General features: G+C 37.3%; 2 protein-coding genes across 10 annotated transcripts; both read left to right on the top strand.

Moving 5' to 3' along the window:
* Positions 1-99: 99 nt before the first annotated feature.
* Positions 100-14,504, top strand: LOC120071853. Of its 7 annotated transcripts, XM_039024251.1 has the most exons (8): positions 100-588; positions 885-1,103; positions 1,191-1,244; positions 2,532-2,680; positions 9,570-9,646; positions 10,843-10,916; positions 11,064-11,109; positions 14,393-14,486. In XM_039024251.1, exons 1-6 carry the CDS (start codon positions 151-153, stop codon positions 10,857-10,859), a joined length of 954 nt encoding a protein of 317 aa, XP_038880179.1. In that variant the 5' UTR covers positions 100-150; the 3' UTR covers positions 10,860-10,916; positions 11,064-11,109; positions 14,393-14,486. The 7 variants fall into 7 exon arrangements, with proteins under 7 accessions (XP_038880179.1, XP_038880177.1, XP_038880178.1 ...); XM_039024249.1 differs by having other exon boundaries at positions 103-588; positions 885-1,244; XM_039024250.1 differs by lacking the exon at positions 11,064-11,109 and having other exon boundaries at positions 103-588; positions 885-1,244; positions 14,393-14,504.
* LOC120071852 (DNA annealing helicase and endonuclease ZRANB3-like) lies at positions 14,214-21,196 on the top strand. Of its 3 annotated transcripts, XR_005480353.1 has the most exons (14): positions 14,214-14,503; positions 14,807-14,872; positions 14,957-15,055; positions 15,644-15,871; positions 16,028-16,177; positions 16,251-16,358; positions 17,460-17,765; positions 18,230-18,417; positions 18,490-18,592; positions 19,233-19,378; positions 19,594-19,673; positions 20,414-20,589; positions 20,701-20,854; positions 20,941-21,196. XR_005480353.1 is itself a non-coding variant. In XM_039024248.1 (13 exons), the coding sequence occupies exons 1-13, from the start codon at positions 14,351-14,353 to the stop codon at positions 20,794-20,796; spliced, it is 1,899 nt and encodes a 632-aa protein (XP_038880176.1). In that variant the 5' UTR covers positions 14,214-14,350; the 3' UTR covers positions 20,797-21,196. The 3 variants fall into 3 exon arrangements, 1 of the variants encoding a protein (XP_038880176.1); XM_039024248.1 differs by having other exon boundaries at positions 20,701-21,196; XR_005480354.1 differs by lacking the exons at positions 20,701-20,854; positions 20,941-21,196 and having other exon boundaries at positions 19,506-19,673; positions 20,414-20,480.
* Positions 21,197-23,596: the final 2,400 nt, after the last annotated feature.

The raw sequence follows: 23,596 nt of genomic DNA, 5'->3' as shown, positions 1-23,596 counted from the left end.
AGAAAGAAGTCAGAAAAAATGAAGAAGGAAAAAAAAAATTGCGAAAGGAAGAGAATAGAAGAGAAATACATTTAAGGTTAAGAGTGTTAATTTCACCGAATGATAACATAAGTAGAAGACAAAATTCATTTGTTTTAAAAAAAGTAATCTATGCCATTTTCCCGCTTTCGTCCCTCAAATTCCATTTCCTCCATTCTTCACCAGCGGCTTCGTTCGAACCCTAAATCAATTCACTCTCAGTATTGCTCTATGGATATCACCGAAGAGCAACGAAGGCGTGCGGAAGCAAACCGTTTAGCTGCCATAGCCAAACGCAAAGCACTGATTAAATCTTCTAATGGCCAACAACACCAGGACCCATGGGAACTTTTCAAATGTCGTAAGCTTTCCACTGAACATAATGCTGCCAGTACCATCCAATCATCGAAAAGCTTAACCGGTAACGACACCCATTTGCCTGAAAGGTTCCGAGTAAGGTTGGAAATTTGCTCCCCTGACTCGTTCTCGATCACGCCGGAAGTCGTGGAAGGATGCTTTTACCCGGGAGAGGAAAATTGCTTCAGGATATTGAGCGACTGTTTATCTAGTGTATGAAATTTTGGAATTTTCTTATCACCGTCTTTGTTTTGCGCGTCTCGAAGATAAAAAAATCAGTCTGAAAACATGATACCGTTTGGATTTTGTAGGCGCTTTTTATTGAAATGTCTTCTGAACGGGTGAACTCGTGATTTGTAGTACCTTTACTGTTTATTCCCTCTGCATTTGTCTAGCTCGCTGGGATGTTCTTTTGGTTACTTGATCGCGTGGCTTATCGGGTTTTACCCAGTTTCACTACACATCTTGATCACATTTCAAAACTTGAAATTTGCCTGTTATTCTTTCAGGTCACACATTCTCACTACACACAAATTATAGGCGGAGGAAAGGCCTTGGTTTATAAGCTGAGGGATTATTGTTCTATTTTGAAATGTTTAAAAAACTCCAAGGACATTGATGTTGAAGAGATACCATGGACAACATTCAACGTGGTTGAGAGACTCTCGCATTCATTTAGTTCAGGGCGATGGATGCCATGCAGGCCTGAGCATCTTTCAGATGAGAAGGTCGACAAATTAATGAAGAAGTTACCGGATCGGTTACTGAATAGACTTTTACCTTTCCAACTTGATGGTGTAAGATTTGGCTTGCAGAGGGGTGGCCGATGTTTGATAGCTGATGAAATGGGTCTTGGGAAAACACTGCAGGTACTAAATTATATATAAATGGTCTTCTGTGCTTCTCATTGACAGATCTGTCTAGTTTTTCTATTAGTTCTAGTTGGGTGCTACTGCCACGTCCTTTGTTCTATTACATAATTCTACTTGTTGAAAGTTCTTCTTGGCATTGGAATTGAGTCCCTGGTTTCCAATTGAGTCATTCACATTCACTTTTCATTTAAAGAAATTTTATCAAGTAGTCTCACTTAAGTATTTAGTGTGGCTGCTGTTGAGCAAGTTTATGTTGTTTGGCTTGCTTGTTCCAAATGCTTGAAGGTCTGGTTCATCATTTGAGGGTGATGGTTTGTTGGAGAAAGAGTCAGAAGAAAGTTGCAGAAATCATATGGGCTTTGAAGAGTCAAATTCCTTTGAATTAATTTTTGCAGGGTATGGTAGGTCGTGGAAAGTTGGTGGTTCTGGTTTCTCTGGAAGTTATGGGCACTGGATTTTGGTTTATTCTGTGCTAACTCTCAAAGTTTGTGGGGTTAGTGGGTGCTTTCAAAGTTTTGGTTAGTGTTTGCTAGCTCTCAAAGTTTTTGGTTCTGTGTGTGCACAAGCGCGTGCATGTGTTGTGTGTTGTATGTTACGTGTGTGTGTGTGAACCACTGAAGATAATTCTGCTATTTGATGAACCATTAACCTAATATTGCCTTTTGGATGATGTTGCGAGTTGTGACAAAGTGCTTCTTGGTTAATTGGTAGAAGGTTTTGGCCCAGCAACTGCTAAAACTGTTATGCTGTCAAGTAAACTAATACCTTTTCCCATTTACTGAACTATTTACATTTCTTTTAATAGTGGATCGTATAAATTTTCTCAATTAGAGGAAATGAGTTCAAGCCACAGTGGTCACATGCTTATCTAATATCCCATGAGTTACCTTAACGACCAAATGTAATAGGATTAGGCGATTGTCCTGTGAGAATAGTTAAGGAGCATGTAAGTTAGCTCGAAAACTCATGGATAAAAAAATATAGATAAATCTTTTCTAACAAATCAACTTTGAAAGGTATTTCGAGGGAAGGCCAAACACATCTTCCTTGTTTATTTCTCCGTGCTTACATGCATCCTTTTACATTCTTGCTGTAATTATTTGCATTAACACTCGCAATTGTGTGTAGCATATAGCCTAATCATGATATTGATTTTGTTTACTTATGAAGGCCATTCATATATCTTAGAAATTTTGATATCAAGCAAAGAAGCATCTTATACATCTACCATCTCCACTATCAGAAAGGTAGATATATGACCTCTGTACGCTTGGTTGTCTTCAGGCTATTGCAATTGCTAGCTGCCTCATGGATGAAGACGGTTCAATACTTGTTGTTTGCCCTGCTGTTTTACGTTTTTCTTGGGCAGAAGAACTAGAGCGTTGGCTTCCATTTTGTTTGCCTTCTGATATTCATCTTGGTATTGTATTCTTGTATGTCTTTTTTTTCTTTCCTTTTTTAAATAAATTTGATGTCCTTCGTTCTGTTAGAACGTGTACTAATCTTGTCAAGCTAGAGTTCATTTGTTGATACTCCCTCTTCTCGTTTAATTTAATAGGTTCATTTGAACGGTATTGATGTAACGATCTTAGTTTCCTACAACATTCTAGGACGCTACTTCATGCATGCATAGGCTCAATCGTACCATTTCTTTTAAATCATCAAATTAAAGAGCCAAGATTTTATTTAATAATGCTCAAACGAGCAAAGATGGGAAAACATAATTAAATAATAATAAGTAAATTAAAGTAAAATAAAATAAAATAATTTACTATTCAGGGTACCCCTAAACCCTACTAAAAACAAATAAATGAAACTAAATAGTCAAATAATAAAATTGATATATTTTGCATAAAAGTGAAACCGCCTAACTCCTAAATTAGATTTCAAACACAATACTATATGCGGAAGCAGTGAATCGTCCTAATGGCCAGGTCACGGATCTCTCTTGTCATGCACCAGTCTGTCATTACTCTTACCTGAAAAATAGGGAAAGAAAAGGGTGATACCTGAAAAATAGGGAAAGAAAAGGGTGATACCTGAAAAATAGGGAAAGAAAAGGGTGAGTATAAAAAATATACTCAGTAAGCGGCTCACTATTGGGCCATTCAGTGATCTATTAGTCTATCCGTTGGACCCAAAATGCATAAGGGCAACATAAACATAGGCATAGACATAGGCATAAGGGGCAAACTCGAAGGCACACTTTCATAAGTAGTGACACAAAGGTCACGACATAAATACAAGCGGTGATCCCAAAAAGGACACCATACATAAGCATAGGGTGTGGGCCTAAGGCTCACACATGTGATGTGCATGGCCCAATGGTACACTAACAGTCACTAAAATCTCATATGGACATAAGCTTACAAACATCCAGTACATAATTAAACATAAGCATGCAATCAAGGCCATGACATAGCATCAAACTTTAACACCGTTACCCATACTTCAATCAACTGTTTCACAGTCTACTCATAACTCATACATCAGGCCTTAACACATTATATTCATGCTTCAACCAGTATCCCCTTAATCCTTACATCCAACTTCATCACAGTAAGAATACTTCAAATTCAACACATCAAATTCAGCACAAAACCCATAGTAGATCTCATCACAGTTTCACATATGACATAAAAATTTCTCAGCAGGCCTAACAACATCCTAGGGCAACCAGCAGTAAACCACTTACCTTAGGATACCACACTGTCTCAAAAACAAGACCTTACTCCGCTTGAGAACTTCCTTCACCGCCGCACGTTCCTGAAACCAATCACAAATTAGGCCCAAGAACCCCAAAAGACAGAGAGCTGCCAAAAGGGAACCGGAACTTACCCCGAACAGTAGGATCAGGCGAAACCAACCACGAATCGACAACAATCGACACTGTTTTTGGTGTGCAAACGAACGAGGTGAGCTTTGACGCGCGTTGGGCTTCGACTATTGACGTAACACTGATGTGCGGCGGAACGAACAGAGGCGGAAGGAGAGCTCGACGCGGCTGGAGTACTTTGCCATAAATCGAGCCTTAAAAGTCTGTACTTACCGGCTTGGTCTCGTTTTCTCTTGTAGATCCACTTACAACCAATTGGTTTACATTCATTTGCTTGATCTACAAGTTTTCAGATAGAAATTGAAGTACATAGACTCCATTTCGAGGTCCATGGCTTTGACCCACTGATCACGGGTCCACATCTTTCATCGTTTGTTTATAGGTCGATGGATCCTCTATGTCGTCATCAGGTTATGATAACTTGTGTTTATGTTAAACCCAAGTTAACGGTCAGGCTGATGAACAACCCTCCCACTACGTCGAGGCATTTCTCAACTCTTGAGAAGGATGTGACTGACCAGATATACTAGTTTATCTACTACTTAGTAGTGAATGAACTAGTTCTAACTGTAGCGTTTTTGGAAATTTCATTCAATGCTAGTCTACTGCGAGGTTGATGACTTCTTGTGTGGTCTTCCTCTAAGAATGTGGCATTTGTTGATACAAAATACCTTATTCTCTTGAGGATCGTAAAATAGACCACCTTTTGTTTCTTTTGGGTAACCTACAAATAGGCATAGTTTTGAACGACGTTCCAATTTTTTAGGATTTTGCACCAACACGTGTGTCGGGCATCCCCAAATCCTAAAGTGACGTAAACTTCCTTTACGTCCTTTCCATAGCTCATAAGGTGTTTCTGAAACACTTTTAGAGGGAACGTTATTCAAAATATAGACAGCAGTCTCTAATGCATGTCTCTAAAAAGAATCGGGTAACTTAGTAAAACTCATCATTGAGCGAACCATGTCCAACAAGGTTCTGTTTATTCTTTCAGATACACCGTTCTACTGTAGCATATTAGGTGTAAAGAGTTGTGACTTGATTCTGTGTTCTATCATATAGTCTTGGAATCTTAAGTCCATGTACTCCCCACCTAGGGTTTCTTACTAAGTCTATTTATATGAGCAGTCTCTCTTGTACTTAGATTATCAAAGAATAATAAAAAGTGTTATGTCTTGTGGTTTTTTCTCCCTATTCTAGGGTTTTCCACGTAAACAAGTGTGTGCTATTCTTCTTCTTTTCTTCTTTTACTTTCATCATCTCCAATATTTGAACACTGCAAAAAACCGTGGCACACTAAGGATCAGTGCTAGAAGCTACATGGTCGGCCCTCAAATGGCAAACGGCACCCTCCGAATGATAAGTCAAAATCGGGCAAAGCACTCGTGAGTGAATCTACTAATGGAGCATCACAGCCACAGGTGCCTCACTAGAATGTCCCAGGCATTGTTGGGGTCAGTACTCAGTCAAGTACACCTCACTCTCTTAGTCTTCTTATTGAGGGAAAGGACCCTTGGATACTGGATTCAGGAGCAACAGATCACTTGATGGGCTCATCTGATCGATTCCTCTCATATTTTCCTAGTGCTGGTAATGAAAGGATTCAGATTGCAGATGGGTCCTTTGCTTCTGTTGTCAGGAAAAGTCATCTTTCTCCTTTCCAGGGTTTGATCTTATAGAATGTGTTAGATGTTCCAAAGATATCCTACAACCTGCTATCTATCAGTAAAATTACCAGGGATTTAAACTGCCAGGTTGTTTTCTCACCAAATGCTGCTTTGTTTTAGGACTTGAGCTTGGGGACGACGATTGGCACTGCTCGACATGACATGGGCCTCTATTTTCTTTCTGATGATGCTGCCTCTAGGCGTTTGTCTAGGACTAGTTTGTTGTCTTCTTTTTCAACTTTTGAAAAGGATTATTTGTTATGACAATTTCGTTTAGGTTACCCATAATTTCAATATATGAAATATTTATTTCCCTATTTATTTCATAGTGTGGATGTTTCCTCTTTAACTTGAGATGTGTATACGTGCAAAACAGTCCTGTGTTTCTTTTTCTTTCAGCCCTACAAACCTTCCCAACCATTCCATTTGGTTCATAGTAATGTCTGGGGTCCTTCCAACATCACTACATTGTCCGACAAACGGTGATTTGTAACGTTTATTGATGATCACACCCGTCTTACATGGGTGTTCCTTATCACTGATAAGTCAGAAGTGGCATTTGTTTTCCACCAATTATATACTATGGTAGAAATGCAGTTTATTCCAAGATTGCCATTTTTCGAAGTGATAACGGTCGAGAATTTGTTAATAACACCCTCCGTGAGTTCCTGACCTCGAAAGGGATTGTCCAACAAAACTCGTGTGCCTATACTCCTCAACAGAATGGAATGGTTGAACGGATAAATCGTCACCTCATTGAGGTTGTCCGGTCCCTCATGCTCCCTGCGTCTCTCCCCTTGTATTTATGGGGAGACACTGTTTTAACTGTAGCCTATCTTATTAATCGAATGCCCTCTCGAGTCCTCAAATTCCAGACACCTCTTGAATGTTTCAAAGAGTCCTACCTATTCACACGTCTCATTCCTGATGTTCCTCTACGGGTGTTTGGTTGTACTGCTTTTGTCCATAATCATGGTCCTCGCCAAACTAAGTTTGCTCCCGGGGCTAAAAAATGTGTCTTTGTCGGGTATCCTCTTCACGAGCAGGGTATAAATGTTTTCATCCCACCTCACGGAAGTATTTTGTCTCTATGGATGTCACGTTCCTTGAGGATAAACCTTTCTTTCCCGTTAGTCCTCTTCAGGGGGAGAGTACTAATGAAAAGACTAACGTGTCCAGATAATGGCTCAAGATCGTGATACCTCTGTGCTTGATAATACTGGTGAGTGTGTTGAGGTGATGTAATTGGAAATAGTGAAACTGTTGAGACTGCTCCAGATAATGGCAAGATTGCTGATGGCAATGGGTTATCAGGAGAGATTCAGGAGGTTGAGGATTTGTTAAGTGTAAATGAGTGTGACCACCGACCTAGTAGTAGTGAGGAGACAGGTAAAGCAGAGGAATGTGGTGCCTTTCTTGATATGCCTATTGCATTGCGGAAAGGGACCAAGTCTTGTACTAAGTATTCCACGCATAGTTTCTTGTCTTACGGTAACTTGTCATCTGGGTTTAGAGCCTTCACCTGGATACTGTGACGTTACCAACCAATGTGCATGTGACCATGGAAATTCTTGAATGGAAGGCAGTGGTTATGGACGAGATGAGAGCTCTTGAGACAAATAAGACATGGGATCTTGTAACTCTCCCTAAAGGACACAAGATTGTTGGGTGCAAATGGGTGTTCACTATTAAGTATAAGTCTGATGGTACACTTGATAGATACAAAGCGAGGTTGGTTGCTAAAGAGTTTGCTCAGACGTACGGTATTGATTACTCAGAAACTTTCTCTCCAATGGCGAAACTGAACACAATTCGAGTTCTTCTCTCGGTGGCTGTTAACGAGGATTGACCTCTCTATCAACTTGATGTGAAGAATGCATTCTTGAATGGTGAATTAGAGGAAGAGGTCTATATGAATCCTCCTCCGGGGTTTGAAGCTCAATTTGGCTCTAGAGTTTGCAAACTCAGGAAATCTCTATATGGGTTGAAACAGTCGCCACGAGCTTGGTTTGACAGATTCACCACCTTTGTTAAGTCTCAAGGTTTTACTCAGGGACACTCAGATCATACCTTGTTCACAAAGAGGTCTGCATCAGGGAAGGTGGCTGTCCTGATCGTGTATGTTGATGATATTGTGTTGTCAGGGGACGATACCGCTGTGATTTCTAGACTAAAACAAAGAATGGCAGGTGAGTTTGAGATTAAAGATCTTGAGAGTTTAAGATACTTCCTTGGTATGGAGGTGGCAAGATTGAGAGAAGGAATATCTGTGTCTCAATGAAAATATACCCTTGATTTGTTGAAAGAAAAAGGCATGACTGGTTGTATACTTATTGACACCTATGTTGAAGCCAACGCTAGGCTAGGAGACTCAACTGACGAAATTCTTGTTAATAAAGAAAGGTACCAATGTCTGATAGGAAAGTTAATTTACTTGTCTCATACTAGACCAAATATATCCTATTCTATCAGTGTGGTTAGTCAATTTATGCAGGCACCTTACAAAAGACATATGGAGGCTGTTATTCGAATCCTAAGATATTTGAAGTCTACTCCAGGAAAGGGCTTAATATTCGGCAAACATGACAAACGATGCATTGAGGCTTACACTGATTTCGATTGGGCAGGTTCTGTTATTGATAGAAAATCAACGTTAGGATATTGTACTTTTGTATGGGGAAATCTCGTGACCTGGCGAAGTAAGAAACAGAGAGTGGTTACTAGAAGTAGTGCTGAAGCAGAATATAGGGCTATGAGCCTAGGAATTTGTGAAGAGATATGGTTAAAAAAGATCTTGTCTGATCTTTATCAAGACAATGACATTCCTATGAAGCTCTATTGTGATAACTAGGCAGTTATAAGTATAGCCAACAACCCTGTGCAGCATGATAGAACTAAATACATGGAGATCGATAGACACTTCATTAAAGAAAGGCTAGATAACAGCAGTATTGGCATTCCCTACATCCCTTCTAGTCAACAAATTGCCGACATTCTCACCAAAGGGTTACCAAAGCAAAACTTCGATACGTATGTTAGCAAGTTGGTCTTATTGACATATACGCCTCAACTTGAGGGGGAGTGTTGAAAATGTTGTATTTGCCTTAAGGGTGGTTTAGTCTTTTTACTTTTCTTTACTATTTTAGGATTTGCCTTGATCTATTTATACGATGTATCTGTGATGATTCAGGGTGTGAAATAATAATATCTCTACTATCGTGGTTTTTTCTCTCTGATCTAGGGTTTTCATTTTTCTTCTTCTTCCTTTCTTTATTTCAATGACGTACAATTTTGTGTTTGCATGCCGAAGGGATATTATTATTTTGATTGAGGAGTTCCTCCTCCATCTGTTTTTTGGTGAGAAGGACAGCTTCTTGTGGCTTGCTAGGGTGTGTGCTTTCATTATGGAATCTTTGGGGAGAAAGGAATAATAGAGTTTTTGGAGAGTTGAAAAGGGATCCTTGCAATGCATGATCCATTTTATTTCACGTTTCTTTTTGGGCTTTGACTCTAAAGTGTGTGTGTAAGTTTTTTTTTTTTTTTTTTTCTTGATTGGAGGAGCCCTTCTTTTTGTTGGACTCTCTTTTTGTCGGCTCGATCTTTTGAACGCCCCTGCATTTTTTTTGTCTTCTTCCTCAATAAAAGTGGTTGCTTTAGTTTTATTTAATAAAAAGAAACAGAAGAAGTAGAAGAAAAATCATATTAATTTTACTCTAGTGTTTTGATATGTTTCTGGAAATGTACTTATTTAAAAAAATATCATATATTTACTTTTTAGTATTCCAATTATGTCAAGTTAGTCCTCTTCCTTTGGCTCAGGATAGGAGGATCACTATATAGAACCATTTGTCTTCAACGTTGTGATGCTATATTACTGAGCACATTCTTACTTGAAGGTGATCTTCATGACTTTGTATTGAGCCCCTTCCATTCTTGATCAATACTGTCAATTTGAACCATGTTTCTAATGGTTTTTGAAAAAAGTTGAGTATTTGTATATTATTGTTGCAGACATACTTCTTGAAGGCGATTTTCTTTTTCTTTTAGCATTTTTGGGTCTTCACTTATTTTTTGTTTTAGATTGGGGATTCTTCTCTTCTTCCAGACATGTAATTTTGTCTTTTAAAAATGTCCGATTATTCTTTATTTTAAAAAGTAAAATGGGCACAGATCATTCTGCCGTACAGTGTACATCATTATGATTATGTAGTTCGTGTAGTCACTGTGTGTAGTACAGTACATTTGCTTTAGATTTGGAAGTGACATTCTATTGTCACCCGAAAATACGCGCAATACAGATTACTATGCTTCATTAGAAAGAAACAAGACAACCTTCAAGGGTGTAGACGGATCTTGGAGGATATTTGAATTGTGGTTCCTTCAATTCTTGATCAATACTGTTTGAACCACATTTCTAACGCTTTTTGAAAAAATTTGAGTATTTGTATATTATTGTTGCACACATACTTCTTGACGGCGATTTTCTTTTTCTTTTAGCATTTTTGGGTCTTCACTTATTTTCTTTTAGATTGGGAATTTCTTCCCTTCTTCCAGACTTGTAATTTTGTCTTTTAAAAAAATGTCCAATTATTCTTTATTTTAAAAAGTAGAATGGACACAGATCATTCTGCCATACAATGTACATCATTATGATTATGTAGTTAGTGTAATCACTGTGTGTTGTATAGTATCTTTGCTTTAGATTTGGAAGTGACATTCTACTGTCACCCGAAAATACATGCAATACGGATTACTATGCTTCATTAGAAAGAAACAAGACAACCTTCAAGGGTAGGGTCTTGGAGGATATTTGAATTGTGGCTCACTTCCTTCCGTTGGGTGTTGCACATAGAAATTACCTATATTTTCTCGTTGTTTTGATTTATACTAATTGGAGTCAATTTCTTGTAATTGCCTAGTTTTGTTACAGGCTTGAAGCAGGTTCCTTTGCCTTGAAATTTTTTATGTGTGTGTGTGTGTGTTCCTCTTTTTTGTGTTTTCATTTATCATATATCCTGGTTTTTAGTTTAAGAAAAAGGATTAATAAGCTTGCATAGGGAAATGTGTTGTAACCTCTTGTGTTTTTGCACAGATAAAGGCTGTTCTTGATTTAGCAACAAAGATGCAGCATATTATTCTTCTATCTGGAACTCCTTCTTTATCAAGGTTGCACTGTGGCTTTCTCAATTGAATTCTTTTATGGTCTTTTGAGAATAATGTCTTTTCTCACTGAAGACATGTCTATCATGTTATATGTTGTGTTTTCCATTTTAATTTCCATTCATTATAACATCTCACTTCCAATTTTCCTAGGTGATCTTAGGCCATATGATATTTTTCATCAGATAGACATGCTATGGCAAGTTCTCTTCAACCTTTACATCTTAGATCTGAATTGGATGACTTTTTCTATTTATAATAATCGATTATGTCAGAAGTTCATTTGCCAATTGTGTATCTATTGTAGGCCTGGTCTGCTTGGAAAGACCAAGTATGAGTCTGCTTGTAAAACTGTTGGAAAAACAGAGGACACTTCAGATTTATCAGTAAGAAGGAAAATTTAGGTGAGACGGGTGTGATCATCTATAAATGTGACAAACCACCGTTTACCAGTAGAAGTAGTAACCGGTGAGGGATCCCATACATCACTATGAACAAGAGAAAATGGACTCGAGGGTTTGTAAGGTTGAAAACGAAAAGAAACCCGATGTTGCTTGGCACGAATACACACATCACAATTAAAAGAAGAAGTACTAGCATTACGAAATAAATGAGGAAATAAATACTTCATATATTGAAAATTCGGATGTCCTAAGCAAAAATGCCATAACATAACATCATGTTCAGAAACAGAGAAATTTAAAGACATAAACCCAGATTGGTGATCATTCTTAGAGGAAGCTTCGTCAGAAAGGAAGTATAGTCCCCTATCGTGCCGGGCAGTGCCAATCGTCATCCCCGATTTCAGATCTTGAAACAAAACGGAATCTGGTGAAAAAATCGCCTTACACTTCAAATCTCTTGTTATTTTACTGACAGATAACAAATTATACGATATTTTAGGCACATGTAAGGTATCACGTAGAATTAAACTATTAAACGGAGAGATATTGCCCTTTCCTGCAACAGGGGCAAAAGACCCGTCTGCAATTCGAATACACTCATTACCAGCACTTGGGTTATATGACATAAATAACTCTTAGGAACGTGTAAGGTGATCAGTAGCCCCTGAATCCACAATTCATGGTTTTTTACCATTTATATTAATCAGGCCAAAAGAAGGGAAATTACCTGACTGTGCAATTGCACTCACCCTAACCGTACTCGAGCTATGTTTACTGTCACCAGAAGATTGCTTTTGAGTTGGTTCATCTACTGAGTCACTTACCAGGGCACGACTAGTATTAGATTTGTCATGAGACTGTCGTCGCCTGCTATTTGGGGGCTTCCCGTGTAATTTCCAACATTGGTCCTTTGTATGCCACAGCTTCATACCTGTCTCTTATACACATCTAGATGTGTATAAGAGACAGCGTCCTTTGTATGCCACAGCTTCTTACAATGTTCACAAACAGGTGGAGGTTTTTTATCACCATCAGTACCGGACGGCTTGGCGACGAAGGCGGCTGCATCAGTAATAGGAATGGTATTATTCATGGCACACGACCGATCCTCTTCCAGCCGTATTTCATAACAGACTTCTCTAAGTGAAGGAGTCAGGCGCTGACCCAATATCCGACTATGGACACCATCAAACTTTGGGTTTAATCCAGCCAAAAACACATAAACACGATCTGCTTCCTCAATCTTCAAATATTGGGCCCCATCCTGTGGACAATTCTAGACAATCTCTCTACACAAGTCCATTTCCTGCCACAGCATTAACAGTTTGTTAATATAAGAAGTAACATCCATGGACCCTTGTTTACATTTATGGACCTGTTTGTGGAGTGTATATAGCCGAGAGGCATTCTGTCTTTTAGAATATAGATCTTGCGCTGCCTCCCAAATATCCTTGGCTGTTGCAGCAGCATATAGTAGTGGTCTTCCTATCTGGGGTTCTATACTATTCACCAAAACAGACCATAACAACGAATCTTCCTCTTTCCAAATTCGTTCTTGTGGATCACTTGGTGCCGGTTTTGGAATTTCCCCTATCAAATATCCAAATTTGTGACGCCCGTCCAAGGCCATCCGGATTGATTGGGACCAGGAAAAATAGTTCTGGCCATTTAATTCTTCCCCTACGATAAATCCTGCAGAATTACCCATCGAACCAGATAAGTAGGAAAACATTAGGCACAATAGGTAATGAGTTTACAGGATTTTTTGAATAAACTGGTTGAGGATTTGCACCGAACATCGTATCCAAATCAGAAATCTGCTGTTGTAGGTAAGCCAACCATTGTCTCACATTGTCTGGATAACGAGTTGAACTACAAGTGGTTGGAACAGGTGCTGGTCGCTCGAGCTGGTCAAGACCTTGGCTATTGACCATGGAAGGACCATCGGGTCGGGCCGTGAAGGAAGAACTTGGGTCGGGCTGTGAAGGAAGCAGGATTGTGAGACAACGGTGCAAAAACTCGGGCTGCGGAAGAACTATCGGGTCGAGCAAAGACCCTCGGGTTGGAGCGGAAATAAAAAACGTGGGTTGCTCCATCGCCGGTCTGCCCTGATTCAACCCAGAACAGCCCGGTTTGCTCCAGACCGGTACCAACCTTGTTCAGATCGGACCGATAAACCTGCTCCTCGCGTTCGATGCTCTCGATTCGGCCCTGATCGTGATGGCTTTGATCGAAGGTCATTTGTTCTTCGCGGCCAGCCTGCTCTTCGTGTCCGAGGCTGCCGAATCTGCCCTAATCGTGATGGCTCCGATCGTAGGTCGTCTGTTCTTCGCGGCCTCGGCTCGTTTCTGCGTGGAGAGACTCGATCGATGTAATCTGATGTGATGGTTCCCACTGATGTCGACTTTCTGATGATTGCAATTGGACAACAAAAATTAACTCCGGTAGGGCATCCTGAAAACATTCTTTTACAGCTGCTCGGATCGCCGTTTTCATGTCAAAACTCGAAGATCTATTAGCAGAAGAAGATTGGGGTTGATTCTCTTCCATAACGGCTAGGGTTTCGTCACCACGCTCTGATACCATGTTAAAAAATAAAAAATAGAGAAGAGAAGAACAAGAAGGTTACGTGGAAACCTAGTACAGGGAGAAAAACCACGATATAAAGACTTTCTTATTCAGTTTTAAATTTGATACACTAAATACACAGGGACACACTGAATAAATAGATAGTAAGAAACCCTAGGGGTCTTACACAATTACATAAATGCCCCTAGGTTAATAACCCTATTTTCAATATAACTAGATATGAAAAATTAAACAAATGAAAAGATAGGTTCTTAGAAAATATATTACTTATTTCTTTTTGAAAAAATAAAACGTCAAAACAAATTAAGTAGCCCCCACAATTTGTACTTTCACTGATCTTTATCTTGATTAAAGGTTGGTTTTACTATCCAAAAGAAGCCAGTTGCATCTTCAATAGACTGTGGTGTTATCATAGCATGGATAAATTGTACATCCACATGGTTAGCTATGCCGCTCATATTGGCCACAATAATTTTCTCCATGCATCAGGTTAAAATTGCTATAATAGGTATTACTGCTGGTGGAGTTGGACTTGATTTCTCTTCGGCACAAAATGTTGTGTTTTTGGAATTACCTCAGTCACCTTCGTTGATGCTTCAGGTCTGCATACTTATCCTTCTACTTAAAAATTTGTTAAAAAAAAAAAATTACCTTCATCAAACTCATTTTTATATTCCTGTCTTTGGGAAATGTTATTTTGATAACGTAAGTAACCATATAAATTAAGCATTAGAAAGTACTAGGAGAAGGGAGATAAGGTATGAACCCTCTAGAAGGAGAAGACAAACACGTCAGAGTACTTTTGAGTCTCTGTTCAACTACTTGAAATTTATGTATAGGAGAATGGAGATAAGGTATGAACCCTCTACTATTCATGACATGCATGTTTTGCTTGACCTGAAGGCTGAGGATAGAGCTCACCGGCGAGGGCAGACCAAGGCAGTCAACATATACATTTTCTGTGCCAAGGTTTTCATTATGCTTACAAATGTGTTAAGATTCTCCCTGAGAATTTTTTGGGCTGTTTTTTGCTGATTATTTTATGTTACACAGGATACGTTAGATGAGTCTCATTGGCAGAACTTGAACAAGAGTTTGCGCCGCATTACCTCGACCACTGATGGAAAATATGATGCAATTCAAGAAATTGCGGTAAACATTGTTATTTCCTTACTTCATATGATGAATCATGTTTTATATATATGTTTTGAATTTCCTTTTCTCAACCTTCTTGAGAAATTAATTTCTCGCTGAGATTTGCATCCTATCACATAAAGGCAACCATGTAGAAAGTGTGGTCACTGGTCAGCTGCGGAAGGGTTGTTTATATGACAAGGGCTCTTAGAGAACCTATTATTCAAGTCTTTTGTTAAGAGCTTTTAGTAGTATGTAGCTTCGCCAGTGTCTTGATATTTTTATATTGAAGTATTTCATGGATGCCATCCTAGGCAATTCTATTTTATTTTCTGCTTTATTTTTACATCTTCCTTTATTGTAATTACTTTAACATGTTTATACAAGCCACTTGGACAGTGTTTACTCAACTCCCTTGGCTCCCTCCTGTTATTTTGTTACCTTCAATTCAATGAAATAATTTCACAACTTAAAAAAAATGAAGAAAAAGAGTGTAGAATGTACCCATTTTCTTGGTTTTGTTCATTTATTATATTTTGTGCAATCAGAATATTTGATCACTAAATCATAATGTGCTATGGAATTTCATTTTATGATTATGGACAGGTAGAACGTGTTTCTTATCTAGAAGCATGTGGCAGAAGTGGTAGAAATTCTGAGAGTGATATGAACTCAGCAACAAGCATTGAACTCTCCTCAAAAGGAACGAGATCTCAAGGCCATGTCTCTTTGGTGGCTGAAGTAAAAGATGATTTAAATGCTAAGACTGATTATCCATCTGGTCAAAATGATGGCATCGACAATACAACTCAAGTAGATCAAATAGCTTTTAAGGTAATTTATCATAGCGTAAAAGGAAAAAGCTTCCTAGTTGCATGTTTCAATTTCAAAATTTCAACACATATTTTGAATATTCAGTTCAGCTTCTATTGCAGTGTTTTGTGTTTCCGAGATATAAATTTAATTATTTAAATATACTTCTTAGTACAGGGTGAAATGTTATCTGTGCAACTAAACAAAGATTTGCTCTCAATGGGAAAATTGGAAGAGAATGTCATTGAAGTTGACACCAGAAGTCCTGAAAGAGCTTCCTGTCCTCAATTGGATCAGCAAAGTGGAGAGAATGATCAAGCGCAGCAGGTAGAATATTGATAAGAATATTCAAGACACTTGTATATGTCATCTTCACTCTCCAGGTGTTAATGAAATGCAGGAAGAAAAGTTAGGCTCTGGTGTATCGAAGGTTGATAATGGTGAACCCCATCTGATCATTGAGCCTGAAAAAAATTCCTTGAACCATGTTCATGTTCTGCGGTTTGAGGTACTTTGGTTCTGTTTATTGATTGATTCTTCTTTTGATAACCTAGAATGGGATGTTCTTTTCAGTAAGTGAAACTGCTCAAATTTTGTTCTTCATGTTGATTACTCCGCACAAAACTTTGTCGATATATAACCATAAAAATTCCTTTCCAAAGAAAGGGGATCTGTACTCTCTTTCATTAGGACTTAGAAGTTCCATTAAGAAAAGTTTCCTATTCGAAGATACCACGGTCGCTCTCTTATCTTTGATTATGGAAACGATGGTAAGATTAGATTTTTCTTTCCTCTCTCTCTCTTATAGTTAACAAATATCTCATCAATAGTGTGAATAATGATATTTTACAAAAGTGGTGGACGAAAGTCAAACCGTAGCAAGGAAGATTATAAAGGGGATAAGACGACTTAAGATTAAAATTGTTGAAGGAAGAATGAAATCATGAACTCTAGGATGGCAATCATGGTTTAAAATATTTTAAGCTTCTCCCGAAGTGCCTTGGAAGAGATTGTTTAGTTGCATTAAACCATAGGTTGGTTGATGAAGCCAAGTTGGGAGAGAATTAAACTTTGAAAAATTACTTCAATCTTGAATCTATTCATTAACGAGTAAGGTTCGGTTTATATACTTAGCCAAATTACAACTTAATGCTAAAACAGAGTTACCATACTAACTTTACAAATGTTATAAAACTTAAAAGAACCCGTGTATGCTTAAGAGAATTCTAAAGAAAATAAAAGAGCCAAAAGCTACACACAAGCTACATCATTGTTTGTATTCTTCTCAAACGGACCAAACTTAGCTGACAAGGACATACTATTATGCTTGATTTCCTGAATTCTTATCTCTTAGTTCCTTTATAAAGTTCATTCTAGTTGTTGATTTGTATTGTTCTCTTTGATGTAGTCAATGTCCTGTTCATGATGGTTGATCGTTCAACTTAAACTGGACATAGTTATGTCCTCAGATAAAAAAATTTCAGCGTGCCATTTAATAGTTTGACAGGAGTAGTTGTATTCAATCAATTAGCTACTTCCGTTGTTTATTTTTTAGGCATTGGATGTTGCGTAGGCAACTGATAGCAAAATGATCTACCTTCATTTTCAGGTTAGTCAGTATACAGGAAGAGTGCACTTGTATACATGCATTCCTGGGATAGACTTACGACCAAGGCCACTTTTTCTGAATTTCCGACCAGAAGAAGTTGAATTGATAAACTATTCTGTCGATAATAGTGAAAAAACAGATTTCAATTTGAACGTTACACTTTACAAACACGCTCTTCAAGAATTTCTCAGTGAATGGCATAAGTTGAGACCGATTGAGCAAAGAAAGTTACATGGAAAGCCACTGCAACTTCCTTTAGATATTGAGCTGTGCTACTTGAAGGAAAACATCAACCACAACGCTGCTGTATGTTGAATATAATTTTAGTAAGATTTTTCCTGGGTCAAGATGAGTTCAATGTATGCCTACTCCCTTTCATGTAGTCTGGCCAGCTTATATAAGCTACTCCATATATTGGTTACAAATATGTTAATCATATATTGGTTATATTCTTATTCTGTTTATATCCTTTTATGTATTGAGCTTTTCTCCGGTAGGAGGCTCAGTATCTTATTATTGATTTATTAGAATATAAATATTTTATTCTATACAAATTTAGAGTTAATTTATCATTTATACCTTTTCCATTGCTCGTGTGGACTTGTGATACAGTGAGTATATTGAGGTGCCGAATCTTTACCCTTGATTTAATTGTTCTTGCAGACTTGTGATACTATTGATTTATTGGATTTTTTTTTTTCGTATACACTATAGCTAACCAGTAAGTATCTCCATAATATCAACACTGATGATTGCATCTTTCTGTGCAGGGAGTGTTGAAGGGTAAAAGTTTGCGGCGCACAACACCACTCGATGACATTAGCAAGCCATTACCGTCTTCTGCTGTGTGGAAACTGGTCCTATTATGCTGTGGCTCTGGGAAAAGAAAGAAAGAGTATGCTCAGGGTTGGACACTGACTGATGAACCTCTTTGTAAACTGTGTCAAGCTCCATGCCAGTAAGTTCATTTCTTTATTTTCGTACGTTTAAAATTCTTTGATCGAATTTCAGTTGTTTCCTTGACTTTCAGGGGCATCAATGCGAAGACACCTGAATATTTCGAAGATCTTTTCTGTAATCTTGGCTGTTATGAAGAATACCGCATTAGGATCAGTACCACATCCCTCCGCCGGGTGAGAATATCAATTATTTACGTTTTTTCCATCAATGTTATGCAGTTTAACATATGTATGTAGTAGTGGAGTAGAATGTTGGTTGGCATGCGGACCAAATGTTAGACAAGTGTTTGTGCAAGCCGTGTGTGTTGAAGCCTGACAACATCTTAAGCCTCTGTTATACCAGCATGCACAAGAACCCTTATGTTAGGTCATTTGACTGATAATAACAAATAAGATATATGTTATAAGAGTTCTTTTTTATCTTGTTAAACTTTCCAAATGATGATTTAGCGAACCTTTTTTTTTTATAAAAAAATTTATCAGTTAGAGTTGAGGCTCGACAACAGATTGCTCTTAAAAAATAATGATTTGTAATTTCCTCAAGCATGTTTGAAACTTTTCTTTTCTTTTTTATGAATTGAAGCGACGAAAGGAAGGTGGGTCATAATTTTTTAAAGTCCGACTTTCATCATGAGTTTTTTCCCCCCCAACTCCGAATATTCACAATCATGCTTCCATCGACATTTCTTTACATGGATACATGTAAAATGGGAGCATTTAGTTTATATTTTACTCTCCGTTTTCCATTTTCCTTGGTATTTTTATGATTATTGTTTGGCCATATCTGTTAATGTAAAAACGCTTAAAATACCAGGAACTATTTCGAATGGAGCGTGGTGTCTGCTCAAATTGTCATTTGGACTGTCATAAGCTCATAAAGCATATAAGACCATTGACCTTGGACATGCGGCGTGATTATATTGAAAAAGTAGCACCTAATTTGGCAAGGCGGAAAAAATTGTAAGTCTTTCAATTAAGTGGAGTATTGATGTTGGTTTGCATAGGCGACGTTGCATTATATACTTTCCTTTCCTTGTCAGTACATTAGTGAATATGTTTGCCTTTGGTAAATTGTGAGTGTCCACAGTTTCAAATACTTGGGTAGACGAGTATTCAGTGAATAAGGAATGGTTCCTATTTTCTGAGTTCTGATACTATCTCTTCTCATCTGGAAGGCTCGATAAGATTGTTAATAATCTAACTGAGGGCAGCGCATGGCATGCTGACCACATTGTTCCTGTTTACCGAGGTGGAGGTATGGAACATTCTACCTTGAAATTTATGTATTAGTTATAGCATGTACGCTTTTGTTTTAAGTTTCAAGCTTATATGCATGGGATAATTCCCAACATGCTCATCTCCAAGCTACTGATTAAAGATCTCAATATCTGTAGTCAAAGTGACCAGAACATTATGGATAATAATACTCAGAGAGGGTCCAAATGCAATCATCTTCTAATTTCAGCTCTATGATTTAATATAACCCCATGGATATTTGCAGTTAACGACGAAGAGTGAGATACCTGTGTCTTCTTATTGTAGTTGCATTCCTAGAATTGAAATATATGCATGTAGAAATAAGAAGCGTTGATACTATTTTGAACTCCAGTGAGACTAAAGAGGCGAGGGAAAATAGAAATGAGAGGACGTATGTCAATCCAATTATTTTTATTAGAAAGCAAAATATCATTATCATGAAGAGGTCATTCATTCCATAGAAGAGTACAGAGATGGATTTTTAAGGGCGAGAATTCTACTCATAGAACATAACCCTTAATAACTAACTTGGGCCCCCAGGTGTTTCATCGTCGTGCTGCAGACTATCTTGATTGTCTACCTTGTTTCAAGCCCAGGAATAATTTCAGGATTCTATAGTTTTACGTTGACCAAACCATTTGAATCGCCAAATAGTTTGCAATAATCTAGCTTTCTATTTGGTCTTTTTACTAGAAACTGAATTCGACTGATTAACCTGAGTTATGTTTACCACTGAAGGTGAATGCAGGCTAGAGAATATGAGGACCCTTTGTGTGGCATGTCATTTTGATGTTACTGCCGAACAACGTGCTGAACGACGATTAGTTCGGCTCAAAGCTAAGAAACAACTTAGAGACGCTGTCACTGATATCAAGAAAGGTGGAAATACTGAAAGGATAGGTACCGACATTCAGGTTTGTGCTTTTTGTATTAGTTGTCTACATAGTTTTAGTTCAGACAAATTTACCTTATTAAATTAAAGAGGTACAATCTTTATAAAATAACTGTCTGGAAACAAATTACAGAAGCAATTGCACGATGAGCAAGAGAATGTAATTGATGATCAGCTGATCTTAGTGAAGGTTCCTGGAAGAGAGCTTACTCCAAAGATGACTGTCTAGACGATAATAATACAGAGGGACCTGGAGAGTCTACAGGAGCTTAGAGGACAAGCATCCTGTAATTCACATTCTTCAAGTAATTCTCATCACTCCACATTGTTGTATATTAATCTTCCATGGCTGGGTTTTGTATGTATTTTGCAGTCAGATTTGGTGGCTCAGTCCCAGCTGCAACACATGAGCCAAAAGATCAGTATCGGCTAATTGCATTCGTTGGACTTGACTGGCAGGAAAATAGGTGTCGTATGTTGTACATGCATGATCCAATTTTGTTGCTCAATCTCGATCATACCCATTGTTTGAACTTGCAAGTTAATGATGCTTGCTTGTTCCCCTTATAGTTTTGTAACGAATGTTTTTGTAACTTAGATCTATTTAATGTAAGCTTGATTGGTCCCAATTGTTGGTATTCTCGGACTAATTAGTTCCAACCTCTGTTAAATAAGTTAATGATCGTTTGTGGTTGTTTTGGACGTAAGATAGTTATAATAATTTGTGATTATTATAATATGAAATTATAATAATTTATGGAGTTGAATGATTTATGTTTGGATTGTAAAGTATTTTAGTTTGGGTTTTTAGAAGTTTGTATGGTTCATAGAGTATGTGTTTGGGGTGATGATTTGTTTAACAGAGTTTTGAAGTTTGAGTTTAGGTTGATTGGATTTCATTTTATTTTATTTTTGTTTAGCATAGAGTTTCAACCTCACATATCTATTGCAAATTTCATCCTTATATTATTGGAGAATCTTAAAACACGTATTTGGATGCCTTAAAAAGAAAACCAATTGCATGTGATGATATTTATTTATTTTTATTATTATTAATTTTACAAAGTTTATAACAAAATCATACTAGGAATATGAAAATTGCAACATATAATTCAATTTAAGGTAAAGGTTGTAACATTTATATATATATTTTTAAAAAATTATAACACATAAATTGTATGTTCAATCTATGTGATCTTAAAAAAATGTCCAATTTATATGAACATTGTGGGTCTTACTAAGTTTGGGTAAATTTTGTCATTTATTTTTTAAATTATATATCTTGCAATTTTCTGTCTGTGTGATTTTTTTCTTTTGTTTTTTTGTGCATGCGCGTGCGTGTGTGAAATATCAAATTGAGAAGTAAAATTTAAAAAAATTGAAAGAAGTTAATTTCTTTAGTAAAATCAATTTTTAGATTTGTTGGTCTACTTTTTTCTTGATGATTGAATCGCTTGTTTTGGAAGAAATTTTGAGAGATAATATTTTGAATCTCTATTTTGTACAAATAAATTAAGAAAATAATGACCAGATAATTATGCACTTATTTCAAAATGATTTGTTGGCATGATTTGAGAAATTCGGGAAGACAACTCAACATATTGATTTACAACTCTTTTGATTGGTGGATTGATTTATGTTGATTTGTCATATATGCATGTGATTGATAGTTTGTGAAGTAGAAGATATTTTGATAGGTAATTTGTTCCACAAATATAACCTAAATGGTCGAGCTTTCTCTAGCTATTTTTTAATGAACTTTACATAGGTTGTGGTGCCTATAATTTTAAGTTCAATAACATTTTAATTTGATGTGTTATGCATATAAGAATTTAGCAATCTTATTTAATTGCTATTTTATAGTATGATAGTCAATATATATTTGTTTAGTACATGTTTGAATATCTCATGAGCAATAAACTGGATTACCTCAAATTGGATGCTATTGTGATCTAATCTAAATAATGCTATATGGGTTACTTTTGACAAAGTTTATGTATGATTCATGTTAAAAAGAATATTATGTTTGGCCATTAATTTTCTTGGAGTTGAAAAGTAGTAATTATTACTTTTAATTCAGTTTGACCATATAACATTATTTGTTGGTAGTATGAAAAATTTGCAAATTTATTACCTAGGAAGCTTGTTAAACTTTATGGTAATTTGAGATATTGTCTAAGCTATAAAATATGTGATATTTTATAAGGCACGAGAGCTTATACCTAAAGTTGTCCATAATAAGTGATATCAAAGTCATGTCCCTAGCTTAGCCATGTTGGTATATTAATCCTCAGGTCTCGAACAAAGATGTAGTGGAACTTTAAAAGTAGTCCTGGTGTGATCCATGCTTGAACTCTATTGGATAGGTAGTATGTGATAACTTGTAGAAATACAAGTTATTTATGCCACCTTATCTAGATATTGCAGCCAAAAGTTAGTAATTATGCACCAATTGTATGAAAGTTAGCCTAGTATTGTAATAATTATAAATGTTTGCGATTACACCCACTAACACCAAGAAGATGGAAGACAAGTTGAACTTTACTCTGTTTTGCAGGAGACCAAGTCACCGCTTGCTCTCAAGGCTCACGAGAGACTAATCAACGCATCTCTGTCACATTGCACCCATCAATCAACAATGAAGAGAGGATTACAGCAATGACGGCGTAATGCGACAGTCGATCCAAGAGCTGTGCTTCAATCGCATGTGGTAATAAAAACAAACATCGCATGCGAACCTATGATCGAAAAATGCAGCTGAGCAACGCAAGAGCAGAGGATTGAGACACGTGTACAACTAACAGTTGTGCAGAATTGACGGTCTGATTGCATAACAGAAGGAATAATATCCCTCCATCTTCGGAATTACCATAACCATGAAGGGGGACCACAAGGCCGGAGTCAAAGATCTGCACCTATAAATACCCCATTGATTTCAGAGAAAAGGGATGCTACTTGATACGGGGCTAAATGCTGCTAGACTGTAGAGAAAAGGCTGAGCTGAGTGCTTAAGAGAAGAAATCCGGGAA

The sequence above is a fragment of the Benincasa hispida genome, chromosome 2 (assembly GCF_009727055.1).
Source record: "Benincasa hispida cultivar B227 chromosome 2, ASM972705v1, whole genome shotgun sequence".
Taxonomy (NCBI): Eukaryota; Viridiplantae; Streptophyta; class Magnoliopsida; order Cucurbitales; family Cucurbitaceae; genus Benincasa; species Benincasa hispida.
Note: the sequence above shows the minus strand (reverse complement) of the source record. Positions and strands in the feature narration are given on the sequence as shown.